Genomic DNA, 12633 nt, shown 5'->3' with positions numbered 1-12633 from the left:
TCACCGTGCATTGTTCAGCCATAAATAAACACCAATAAAATAGATGTAGGCTATTACTCAATTAAATTATCTGATTTCTTGAAAAAAGAAAACGTGCTGAAATACCTTGTCTATCCCGAGGAAATAGATTTCATGTTCAACTCTTACTCATTTCCCAATATAAAACAGCATGAAATGGAATTTAGTTTACATACATAAGAAGATACAAGTGTTTCGTATGATAGTAGTGATCTTGGGCAGATCTTGGTTGAGTACGCCCCCTTGTGGATACTTAAATGAATAGTTCACTTAAAAATGAAAATTCTGTCATCATTTACTCACCCTCAAGTTTTTTCAAACCTGTATGAATTTCTTTCTTCTGCTGAACACGAAAGAAGATATTTTTAAGAATATGGGTAACCAAACAGTTGATGGACCCCATTGACTTCTATAGTAGGAAAAAAATATACAATGGAAGTCAATGGGGGTCCATCAACTGTCTGGTTACCGACATTCTTCAAAATATCTTCCTTTGTTATATTTGTTGTGTGCATATATATATATATATATATATATATATATATATATATATATATAAATAAAATTATTGTAAAGAACAATAACACAACTTAGCAAAACATTGCACAATAACGTTTCATGTCTTAAAATACAAAACAATAGACAGACAAAAGACTGTCTAAAAATGAAAAACATTATAAAGTCTTGCCTTGCCTCTGGTCAATCGTTAGTTGAAGATATCCATATATGGTTACTCTCAAAAGGAACTTGATGCTAAATAACTTTGGCACAAGTTATGGAAAAAGTAATTGGGAAATTGGCTGAATAAATAACATTAATTCTGAGAAAAGGTCTAGAATAATTTCTTTGCAATAAGTGTGGCTAACTTTAGTGGGGCACTGTACCAATCAAATCCAGGTTGAAAGAAACAGTGGTTTAGAACACACATTCTATGATCATTTAAAAAAAAAAAAATCTTTAAGTATTAACTTAAGGCCCATTCACACCAAGAAGGATAACTATAACGATAACTATAGAATCCACATTAATGCCTGATAAAATTCTGTTTATTACAAGCACATGCTGTGGGTGTATTCTGATTGGCTGACAATGGTTTTACCGTTCAACAGCTGAAAAAATCGTTCTGAAAATGATTCCAATAATAGGGCTTCCCTATTCTCATCGAATTAGAACAATTAACACAGCCTTCAATTTGAATGAAAAAATAAACAGACGTCCACAAATGTGATTTTCTCACAGTGCAACAAGTAGTATGCTCGCTAAACACACAAACAATATATATTTCTTTACATACTGCTGATTTTTTAATACATATTGACTTAAAAATCCAAATTATAATTGTTAAAGCCAAGGGATAGTTCACCTATAATTCTGTCAAAATATCTTATTTTGTGTTCCCCAGAAGAAAGTCAGTCATACAGTTTTGGAATGACATGAGGGCGAGTGAATGATGACAATTTTCATTTTTGGATGAACTATCCCTTTAAATAGCTTCAATCTTTGTGCCAAAAAGTGATTCAATTCAAACTAAATATCTAAATAAAATTCATGTGTTCAAGTTTCATTTATTGCAGTTGATGGGTACAACATTATGTAAACGTTTCAAACTAAACTTAAATTCTTCCAACCAAAAACGTAGGGTTTTTTTGCCACTCTCTTCAGTTCTCAATTCCACAGAACCACCCTGAATGAGGGACATTAGTAAAAAAAATGGCCAGCAATGGGGATGATTACATCAGAAAACAAACAGCCCACAAAGCTTGTTTAACAGTATCCAGTCAGAAAGTCTGATAGAGCCAACACAGGCAGGATGCTACTGGTAATACGGTCTATATCGTGACTGGTCAGGGTGGTGAGGCCCTGGCATCTGTCCCTGTGGTGGCGGCCCCTGCATACGGGGCGGATGGGGTCCGCGTGAATTGGGCCACATCCCTGGGCTCATGCCACCTGGTTGGGTAAAAGGTGGGCTAAGAGTGCCTTGGTCCTGTGGCATTGAGTTTGGGTTGTAGTGGGGAATCGGACCTGGTGGAGGGTGATTCATGTAGGGTGGCATCTGGCTGATGATGTGTCCAGGTGGAGGGGGTGTTGACATGGGAGGTGCCTGGTTGTAAACCATGTGAGGTGTGGCCGAGCCTTGCGGCGGGTGCTGCATGGGGATGCTGATAGGGGGGGGTGGGGGCGGCGGAGGCCTGTAATGTGGCTGTTGTGGTGGGGGCATTATGTGATGCGGGTGAGAAACCACTGGTTGGCTGGAGTAATCACCAGGGAGATGGTGCGGAGGCGGGCCGGGAGGTGTCTGTGGGTGAGGCTCACGGGGAGAGCGGCCCAAGCTCCCCGAATCATCATGAATGGGCACTGTGATGAGGTTGCTATGCTTCCGTGTGGTCACTGTGGCAATCCGGAAGGTCTCCGGGGGGAGGGGCCGTGGGGAAGGCCCCAGATCGGAGGGTGAGGATGGAGGTGGATGGTTGTAGTTATCGTGGCCTTGCAGTGGGGAAGGAATGAGAGGGTGTGATTTAGACAGGTGGGGAGGTGGAGGCAACCGGAAGCGGTCTGGTGGGTCAGAGACCAGCGTCGGGTGTGGTGGATCCTGGCGAGAGCTTCCGGTCTTGCTGGCCCTTATGTGGCGATGGTTGATGTGGGCCTGCAGGTCTCGCTGTGAGAGGTAGGTGCGTTTGCAGCTTTGCACGAAGCTGCACATGAAGAGGGAGCCACGCTGGCACTGCTCGATGCGCTGGACAGGGTCTGTGCAGCTGTAGAGGGACAAACTGAACTTAGGATTTAGTAGGGGAAGTGGACTCTTATACACAAACTATTAAGGCCCGTTCCCACCAACAACTATAACTATAAGGATAAAATTCGAAATATTGTTCTCAATATAAAAGAAGTCCACACCACAGCTATAACGATAATGATATAGAGGAACGATAAAAGGCAGATGATATTGCAGAGAAGTTAATCGCAGAGGTCCAGAAACATCCACCCCTTTTTAAGGATACTTTAAAGAAAATAGATACATGGAAAACAATCGGCCATACCCTCAGAAAAGATGGTGAGAAGTATTAATGGAGATGAGATTTATTTGTCAGGCTAACAAACAATTATCTCAGGTATCCAGCGCTAGTTGACAACTTTGTCTTACTTCCTTTGAAGTTGCAGTGAAAAAGACTAGGTGTTGTATTTATTCCACAATAGTGACTACATCAGCTAAATTCACTTCTAGATTGTTTAGATTAGATTCACTCGAAACATAGCATGCTGAGGACATGCTGGTTAAAGCCGTGTAAATGCAAAAACATGTTCAAAGACATGTTATAAACACTTTAAAACCGCACCTGCTTAGATTAAACAGACCGTTACCGTTTGTTGGTGTGGACGCAAATATAGTTATCATTATAGTTATCGTTCTTGGTGAGAACAGGCCTTTACTCTGATTTCCATTTATATCTGAGGACATCTGAACGAACAAAGGACCTGCTATTCAGTATTCACATTGCCCTCCAAAAGTTTAGGAACACCCTAGGCAATATCAACGTAAAAGCTTATTATTTATTGCCATAATTATTATTGCAAGACCAGCAACAATGACTTTCTTTTTGATTTTATAATAATGCCAGTATTTACAGGTCCTAGTAGTCAGACTGTGATGCCTGATTCCCGGACTAAATTTTGCCCAGATTTTTTTTATTTATTTATTTTTTCCACATGTATAGCTTTACTGATTGGTGGACAATTAAGATTAGTACAGAAAATTGTACAGACCAAATAAAACACAGTTTAGTGATACTATAATATTTTAGTGTGCTCCGATTCAATGATTTTTGTTTTGTTAAAAAAGCCATAAAAAAAGATTTATGCTGATATTGTCTAAAATCCTTTTATGACCAAAAGTAATTGAACGCTAAAATCATGGCCAGTAAAAATCTCAGAAATGGTAAATATCATGACATCCTCCCTGGAAATTTGATCTAAAAATGTATTACATTATATTATATACATAACACCTGTTTTTTGATAATCCAGGGAATTAATAATATATGCACTTTGTAAAATGTAAACCAAAAATAACATGTCTGGCATCAGTACAAAAACAGATGCTTCACATTATGTTATAGACGGTGTAAAGTAGACTGGATGAACCACATTCAAAGCTGTTGTAAAATAGTCGATATAGACACCTGTGACTGCATATCATTTCAATTCTATATCAATATGCCAAATATTTGAGGGTACGTTTACACGACAACGATGTACTAAAAATGGAAAAGTTTTTCCTTCATGTACCTAGATGACAACGTTGTCAAAACCATCCTCATTCACATTGATCAGCAAAAACGATTCAAAACACTAAATTATGATCAGTAATTGACGATGTCACTTTGTAAAGAAACACTATGTGCCTATAGACTGAACACGTAATACGCATGAGCGTGCTGCCAGCATTTTCACAAATTCACATTGTTGTAGTTTTTACAGAGATGATAAAAATATTGTTTTCAAAAAAAAAACTTAGGCTCCCAAAACACCGTTGTCGTGTAAATGAATGGTCAAAACGCATAAAAAGTTTCCATTTTTTAGTTGATAATGTGTCTTTTAAACAGCCCTAAAGACGCAAGTGGTGCACCAAAACTAAATTGCTCTCAATATTATCAATTAACACTGGAAACTAAAAATATTGTGATTGTAATTGTGAAAAATTGTGATTTATGATATATTTATAATATAAATTAAAATGTATATTCAGTCTCTAATGAAAAAAATCCTGCTGAATAAGTCTGGCAACAGGCAGACATTTAGAGGAACACTACATCCAAACTTTATATACCAGGGATAGACGCGGAGTGTTTTTGAAAGCATCACTTGAACTACAAACATACTAAGAACAAGATAAAATCCCCTTAAACAAACTGCTGTGGGAGAAACTCACCCAGGACACATCTTGTCGCATTTCTTCTCATAGTGCAATGCACAGTCATAGCAGAACACATGCTTACAGGGAATCTGAAAAAAAAAACAAAAAAAAAAACACCTTGTCAAAACAAGATCTCCAGCAGTATAAAGTATGTTTTAGGGACATTACCATCTTACCATTCGCCCATAGATCTTTATGGGCAGGCCACACTTGTCACAAAAATGAACTGGAGTGTCATCTTTTACTCCTACCAAGTTGAGCTGAGAAAATAAGCAGATCACTCACTTATATTAAATATTTTATTAAATATTAAAATATTGTTTGAAATTTGTTCAAAATGATTGATGAGAAATGTGTAACCTTATAATCCCAGAAGATTGGCTGAGGGAATCTGCGCTGGTTTCCATAAGCATCTCCAGATTTACACTCAAATCTTTCCTCTTGTTTATAGCTGAAAGGCTCTGAAGATCACAATTAAGTTTATAAATAAAGAAAAACATAAATATATTCATAAACAAGTCATTACTATTTTTTTATTTAGACTGAGCAAAATTCACATTTGTTGGTGTATCCGACTCAAATCCAGCTGTTTATAGTCCAAAAAGCCAAAAACACATGAACAGGGATTCACTGCTATGAGAATTCTGGCTGATGCGATAAGCCGATAATTATTTTCATGTTATGACTAATATCTGATAAATGACAATATTAAAATTGTATATTATTATGTATAAACAAATGAAAAACAAAACACAAAAAACTAAAATAAAATAAAAAATCATTTTAAATGCTACAAGTGAATTTAGGCATCACAACATTATAATGTACAGTACGAAAAATGGATCTTGGTTTTGGATTGGCTGAATATTACATTTAACAGTATTATTAAATTACAGGTGTATTAAAACATTTACTTTAATTGAGCATTAGACAGCAAAGAAGGTTAGGTAATATAAATGTAAAATGAACATGTACAAATAACTATCCAATTTCGGCTGATACCTGATACCGATACGATGCCCATCCAATGTAAATATACCAGATATTTAAATTGCTGTTTTAACAGACAGATACAATCTCATTACTCGCACGTTGGTGGTCAGTCCTAAAGATCAGATTTGAAAACACATCAGATTTATGTGTAGAGTGAACAAGGTGATAACACTCTTTTGCACGATACTGCATCCACTTAGTGAGACTAACCTTCTTCACTTTTTGAGGGCAGTCTGGTGGTGGGACGCTGAGGTCGGGCAGGCGGCTTGCCTCTTACCGTCTGTTTAGACAGTAACTTGATTGGGATCTGTCTGCGAACATCAAGACCTCCAAGGGATCCTGAACCATCAGTTCCTTGAAGGTCATCTGAGGAAACATACACAAGACATCATTAATAAGAAATACACACTAACAAGCACAATACTAAAACTGATACATTATTCATCTAAAATTAATCACATCATATTATCATTAAAAATTAACATTTCATAAAAGTAGGAAATGGACAAATTAAGGAATAGAGACCTGTGTTATCCAAAAAGTGCTCAATAAAAAAGGGGAGAGGAAACTAAGTATTAATAAACTACAACCATAGTAGGGGCAGGTCTTGCTATAAAGCTTATACACAACTTTACATAGTAGCTAATGATTATAACTGTGTTTAAAAAGATATTTGGAAGTCCAATGTGAATGTCTCCTGCGTTTATTTAAATCTGGCACTTGCTGGACCCGCGCGCAGCACTAGTTGGTCATGTCAGCGGCTAGCTGGATACATCCATTAATGCGTTTACTGCCAATACACAACAACGTATAAATAACACCAGGGTTCGCTTGTTTACTGGCAGGTGGTTACCTTCCACTAGAAAGCATTTTGGGTATTTAAAACGTAAACCTGCTGCAGAAAAATACTTCGTTACATTAGCTTGTAGCTCACCATTTTGGTCCATGACTAGACGCTGTTCATACATACTGCGAATCTGCGATGAGGTGGTGGGAGTGGCTTCGTGTGGTTTGGAGTTCAACGTTGCGCACAATTTACGCATATGATGTTTTGCATCATGTGTCGAGTTTTTGTTATTTATACATCGATTGAAAATTGCGTTTTACATATGCAACCACCAAAAGTAGTGTTACAAGCAAAACCCATTCAGAATTGAAAACAAAAGTAATGTTTTATATAGGATACAGACAAAAGAAAACACTGCAACATACACTTTAACATAATAAATAAACCATATGAATACAACAATATAAACATTAACAATAATGATTACATTTACAATGAATTTAAAAATTAATTTTTAACATAAAACCCAACAAAATGTACAAATTTTTCCATCTAAATTAAAATCAAACTATATTATAGGCCTTTATTATATTATAAATTCTATGATAACCCATTAAAAAATTGCACCATATTGAAACAGTGACGTATATGGTCTCAGATAGTAATAGAAACATAAGAAGAAAAAAACTCAGAAACACATTGTGGGTCAGCTTGTTGTATTGTTGAAGACGAATAAATAGCTTCTGAAGACAGGTTTAAAAATTACTCATACACACATGCAAATGTTCTTTTAGCAGAAAAATTGTGCTACAGGAAAAAAAAAATTAGTCTATTCTTGGTATGCAACCTTCCAACTCGATCATTTCTGGCCAGCTTTCATACTTATTAGTTTCCCTATCATTCTTCATGTGCTGAAAAAGACAGAAAAGGGAGAGGCATACATTAAGTATTTTCATTGCATAAACTTAAGCACATAAATGGGTGAATTTGGGTTATAAATGGGTTACCGTCTCAAAGGAGACATGGGTTATGGTTTTCTTTCCTCCCACAAAGATCCAGTTATCTCTGAATTTTATTTTGGAAATATATGAACTGCCAAGATCTGCAATAAGTGCCCTTGCTTCATCATTAAGTCTATAATAAAGGAAGCATACAAATCATGACATGAGACAACACCATCATAAGATGTGAATGTAGTATATGATGAAACTAAAAAAAAAGAAACTTACTTTGTGGCTGGATCATCAAAAGAGGCTATCAACACAAGAGAACCATCCTCAATTGACTTCAGAAACTCTATCAAATCCTCAACCTCTGTCAACAGGAAATGTGAACGGAGAATGAAAAAAGTATTTATAATGCAGAAATACTGAACAACATGGTGTAATGAAGTCAAGACACAACATACTTCCGTTCCACATATTGAAGCTGCCAGTGTTGACGTGTTCACCTGTTTTTTCTGAATTTTTAATGAATAAGAAAGAAAACATATTACACTCTGGCAAGAAATGTATGTGAACCCCTTGGAATGAACTGGTTTTCTGCTGTAATTTGTCATATAATGTGATTGATCCTCATCCAAGTCACAACAATAGACAAACACAATGTGCTTAAGCTGATAACACACAAACAAATCTAATATCTTGTGTCTTTATTGAACACACCCATTACACATTCATAGTTCTAGAGGAAAAAGTAAGTGAATCATTGGAGCGAATTACTGGTCAAACCTCCTTTGGCAGCAATGGGTTAAAGCTCAGGGGTTAAAGTCGGCATGAAATCAACTTTGACAAATCTTCTTTTTATATGTAATATTGTAGCGTTTATGATAAATGATCTATCTGTGCACTTCATTATTTTTTTAATATTCATGTACCCTTATAATCTTTAATCAAATACATCTCCCCCTCGAAACGACCTCTCTTCTCTTTCGGTCACGTGCCATGGCGAAAGGGTGCGGCCAGAGCCGACGAGGGTGCGGCTATCGGTGCACCGCTGTCAGTGTCAGTCATCACAGCCAGTAACATGGAAAATTTAGCTGCTCGTCCTCGTTCTCATCGCCGGGCTCCTCAATAAAAAAATCCTTCATGGGAGGGTAACGGTGGGGAGTCCGGTGGAGAGAAATCCTCCACAACTGAATGTAAACTGGCATTCAAATCTGCCTCCATTTTGTTTGCAACGCCCAACCTCCAACGATCCAATCAATTCCCGAAGGACGAAATCAAGCCCCGCCCTAAATTTTTTTTCTAATTTCAGAAGCCGTTTCACTCGGATATACGTCACAAGAAGGAAAAAATGACAATCTCAACTTCCGTTTCATGCCGACTTTAAAATCTGGGCTCTGACTGGGATGTCTGTGGTGGATTTACTTCGATACATAGGGTCACTGTCCTGCTGCATCACCCAACTTAAGCTACAGCTAGCAGACACCCACCCTGACATTATCCTGTAGGATATTATGGTAAACTTGGGAATTTATTTTCCCCTCAATGATGGCAAGAGGTCCAGGCCCTAACGCAGTGAAGCAAGCCCAAATCATAATGTTCCCTCCACCATACAGTACTTCACTGTTGGGATGATGTTTTGGTGTTGGTGAGCTGTGCCCTTTTTTGCTCCATATGGCACTAAATATTATTCCAGAACAATTAAACTTTTGTTTCCTCAGTCCATAAAACGTTTTTCCCAGTAATGATGTGCTCTTTTGCAAACCTCAGGCACACAGCAATGTTTGTTTTTTACGGGAGAGCAGTGGCTTCCTCCATGGTGTTCTGGATGTTTGCCAGTTCCAGTGATCATGAATGATGTCATCAAGCCTTTAGATTTTACTCGTGGGTTCTTCTTTACCTCATTGAGGATTCTGCGTTGTGCCTTAGGAATCATCTCGGTTGGGCACCCACTTCTAGGAAGCTTAGCCACAATACTTAACTGTCTCCATTTATAGACAATTTGTCAAACTTTTGACTGATGGACGCCTAAACACTGAGATTGCTGTGTATACCTTTTCAGACGGTTCACATCAGTTTATGCTTCTTACCAAAAGCAGTCTTAAAAATATTTGCATGTAATTTATCAATCAAAGTAGCTCTAAACCACACCTTCACTAATTTTATTAATTGGATTCAGGTGTGCAAGGTATTAGCTTTCGTTGAAGTAATTAGTCTATTGATCCACTTAGTTTTTCCTCCAACACTGGGACTGTTTAATGGGTGTGTTCAAAAAGACACGAGAAATTAAAATTGTTTGCGTGTTATCAGGTTAAGCACATTGTGTCTGTCTATTGTTGTGACTTATAGATAAGGATCAATCACATTTTATGGCAAATTATTGCAGAAGTTACCGGTTAATTCCAGGGGGTTCACATACTTTTTCTTGCCACATATTGATAAAATATTTAAAAATACTAATATTAAAATATTACTAAATACAAAACATGGTGCCATTTTAATTTTTGCTTTTTTAAAAAGGGCTCAAAATACTTACCATTGATAACAGCAATATTAATTCCTGGCCAATTACCACGTGTGTCTTTCTCTATTATCCTAAAACAATTGCAGAAATGGTTTAAATTCTGTCAAATAGCACTTATGGTGTTGGTTTAATCATTCAGTAAAAGTATATTTACATTTTTCCGTCAAAGCATATTTGTGGACCAATGATGTTTGTTGCACCGCTGTAAATCTTAAAGGCAAAATCTTTTCCAGGACATGGTTTTGGGAGGCCACATTTGCTTTTAGGACCTGATAAAACATAGACATGTAAATATTTACCCTTAAAGTTTTTTTTACACTGTACCAGACCAGATAATTCGGTAATTGCTTACCATCATTTTTGTGATTATCAGGTTTCCACGGGACATAAACTCCTCCCCCCACTGACCTTTCTGGGTTAGAGAAAAATATAAAACATACATTGTTTATCCTATATATTAGTAGGAATTTTAAAGAAGCTAAATTAATTAATTATATAATTAATTTAAAAAAAATCTGTTGATTAAAATAAAATAGTCTTTATATCAGTAACTCACCCACTAAATTTGATACAGTTAATTCAGGATTCATCTGCAGGAGCTTGAGGACAAAGCTTATGGATATTATGAGGGCAGCCATCATGAAAATAAATTTCAATTTTTCTGTGAAAACAATTGTGATTATATAATTCTCATTTTACCGTAATATCCATCTTTGTTCATAGATTTAATGTTTGTGCATCCTTTCAAAAGTGGAACAAAAGTTTAAAAATGTACTGTCTCCTCTCCACCAGTAAGCTGGTGTGTGGTGGGCGTTCTGGCGCAATATGGCTGCCGTCGCATCATCCAGGTGGATGCTGCACATTGGTGGTGGTTGAGGAGATTCCCCCTTCCATGTAAAGCGCTTTGAGTACCCAGAAAAGCGCTATATAAATGTAACAAATTATTATTATTATTACTACTGATACTTTTCTGATGGTAACTGGTTTTTCGTATTTTCTGGACCATGTTGGGCATTTATGGTCATTAGGGCCTGAGATCCTATTGGTTAATTAAGCTGGTTAGATCTCGTAGACCACCTTGGATCACTAACAAAACAGCAGTTCTCATGTCAAAACCTGTTTGACCACTTTAAGCAGACATGCCATGTTTTTATCAGCAGGAACAAAATTCAAAATTCAACCTAATTTAAATTTGGTTGGTTTTCATAGAAGAACATTCGGCTACTATAAAAAGTCAAGAAGGGCTATGGTATCACGAAAAAACGTTAAAGGCTGAGAATAAAGCTTTTAGAGTCTGCCATCTATGCAAAGTAAGGAAACATTTGCATTCACAGTCACTTTTCAAATGTACTGCTTCTGCATTGTGACAGAAGACAATGTAACCAGGAAACACTGCACTGAACGAGACATCTAGCATGTCTTCAAAAACATAACTTACTTTTGCCTCTCTGTCTCCTGTGTACCACAAGGGGACCAACTAGAAATACAAATGTCAACATTAACATGAAACATGAGAGAGAGAGAGAGAGAGAGAGAGAAATAGGCAGCGAAGAGAAGCAAAACCAACCTCTTCTAACGTATATCATGATGACTGAAATGTTCGGCTCTGTAGATCCAGTGAAGGTGTAGAAAAAGTTATTCAGCACACCACATCAGCAATCTATCAATTGATCGCTTTCTATAAAAAAATATTTAGAACTATATGTATATATATAAATCTTGTCCTTGCGGATCTAATTTAATAAAGTTGCTCTAGAGACTATGCGTAAGGCTGACTAATGGCAGTGCAAAGTGCATTTAACCCATATTCTGTCCAACTTGATAAACTCGTTCTTTAGAATTCTGGCTAAAACGCTTTAAATCCAGTTTGTCAACTTTCATGTCAATAATGACGTTTGCCGTCGTTACTACTATTTCCTTTTACATAGACAATGGAGACCTATTAAAATAAACACATAGGCTAGATAGACTAGGCAAATATTTAAAAAGTAGTATAAAGCAAGCAATCTATCCTACTCATTTAGAAGAAAGATTCCCCTCGTGAGTCCATGCATTTTTCATACTGTTGTACCTAACAGGGAATTAGTATGACAAAAATAAGGCTATTGACCGTTTGTGGACACCGTAGCCTCACGTTGGTGTGTCTGTCGTTCAGCGAGTACGCACTACGCCGCCAAACCGCTAGATGGTGGTGTCGAGTCGACTACAGGAGCACGACTAGCACATATATTGAGTACCAGCACTTCTCACATGTGGCCCCACATGGTCTGCATTTAAAAATGAACTTTTGCTGTTTCAAAACTGTCTTATAAAGGTTGAGAATGCCCAGGCTAAAAAACTGTATAATCGTTTAATAACACTTCAGATGAGCTGAGTCCCTCTTTTTTGGTTTGTTTATGTTATTATTTTGTTTTTGTTTATTTTTATTGTTTTGAGTTCTTTCAATCTGGTTTGT

General features: G+C 36.9%; 2 protein-coding genes across 8 annotated transcripts; both read right to left on the bottom strand.

The window, feature by feature from the left end:
- Positions 1–1563: 1563 nt before the first annotated feature.
- Positions 1564–6994, bottom strand: LOC130085380 (E3 ubiquitin-protein ligase Hakai). Of its 3 annotated transcripts, none has more exons than XM_056251117.1 (6): positions 6777–6994; positions 6134–6289; positions 5291–5391; positions 5107–5190; positions 4946–5019; positions 1564–2771 (listed from the first exon to the last, which is right to left on the bottom strand). In XM_056251117.1, exons 1-6 carry the CDS (start codon positions 6964–6966, stop codon positions 1832–1834), a joined length of 1545 nt encoding a protein of 514 aa, XP_056107092.1. In that variant the 5' UTR covers positions 6967–6994; the 3' UTR covers positions 1564–1831. The 3 variants fall into 3 exon arrangements, with proteins under 3 accessions (XP_056107092.1, XP_056107091.1, XP_056107094.1); XM_056251116.1 differs by having other exon boundaries at positions 1564–2786; positions 6777–6993; XM_056251119.1 differs by having other exon boundaries at positions 1564–2786; positions 6858–6991.
- A 415-nt stretch (positions 6995–7409) lies between these two features.
- Positions 7410–12270, bottom strand: zgc:101783 (uncharacterized protein LOC447883 homolog). 5 transcript variants are annotated; one of them, XM_056251120.1, is made up of 11 exons: positions 12195–12270; positions 11746–11856; positions 11617–11655; positions 10735–10839; positions 10531–10590; positions 10333–10447; positions 10191–10249; positions 8119–8169; positions 7940–8024; positions 7718–7844; positions 7410–7621 (listed from the first exon to the last, which is right to left on the bottom strand). In XM_056251120.1, the coding sequence occupies exons 2-11, from the start codon at positions 11762–11764 to the stop codon at positions 7535–7537; spliced, it is 747 nt and encodes a 248-aa protein (XP_056107095.1). In that variant the 5' UTR covers positions 11765–11856; positions 12195–12270; the 3' UTR covers positions 7410–7534. The 5 variants fall into 5 exon arrangements, with proteins under 5 accessions (XP_056107095.1, XP_056107096.1, XP_056107097.1 ...); XM_056251121.1 differs by having other exon boundaries at positions 11746–11782; positions 12195–12221; XM_056251122.1 differs by lacking the exon at positions 11617–11655 and having other exon boundaries at positions 12195–12269.
- Positions 12271–12633: the final 363 nt, after the last annotated feature.

Source organism: Rhinichthys klamathensis, unplaced genomic scaffold (assembly GCF_029890125.1).
Source record: "Rhinichthys klamathensis goyatoka isolate OS25496 unplaced genomic scaffold, OSU_Roscu_1.1 h1tg000076l_1, whole genome shotgun sequence".
Lineage (NCBI taxonomy): Eukaryota > Metazoa > Chordata > Actinopteri > Cypriniformes > Leuciscidae > Rhinichthys > Rhinichthys klamathensis.
The sequence above is the reverse complement of the archived record's forward strand: the minus strand, read 5'-3'. Positions and strand labels throughout refer to the sequence as shown.

Excerpts from the sequence above, each read along its gene's own strand:
- LOC130085380 (XM_056251116.1), bottom strand. The coding sequence starts at position 6,966 with ATGCGTAAATTGTGCGCAACGTTGAACTCCAAACCACACGAAGCCACT. Across the intron at positions 6,290-6,776 it reads AAAATGCTTTCTAGTGGAAG|ATGACCTTCAAGGAACTGAT; the intron begins GTAACCACCTGC and ends ATGTTTCCTCAG. Across the intron at positions 2,787-4,945 it reads TGCGACAAGATGTGTCCTGG|TTTGTCCCTCTACAGCTGCA; the intron begins GTGAGTTTCTCC and ends TCCTAAGTTCAG.
- zgc:101783 (XM_056251120.1), bottom strand. Across the intron at positions 10,448-10,530 it reads TGATAATCACAAAAATGATG|GTCCTAAAAGCAAATGTGGC; the intron begins GTAAGCAATTAC and ends ATGTTTTATCAG. Across the intron at positions 7,622-7,717 it reads CCCATGTCTCCTTTGAGACG|CACATGAAGAATGATAGGGA; the intron begins GTAACCCATTTA and ends TGTCTTTTTCAG.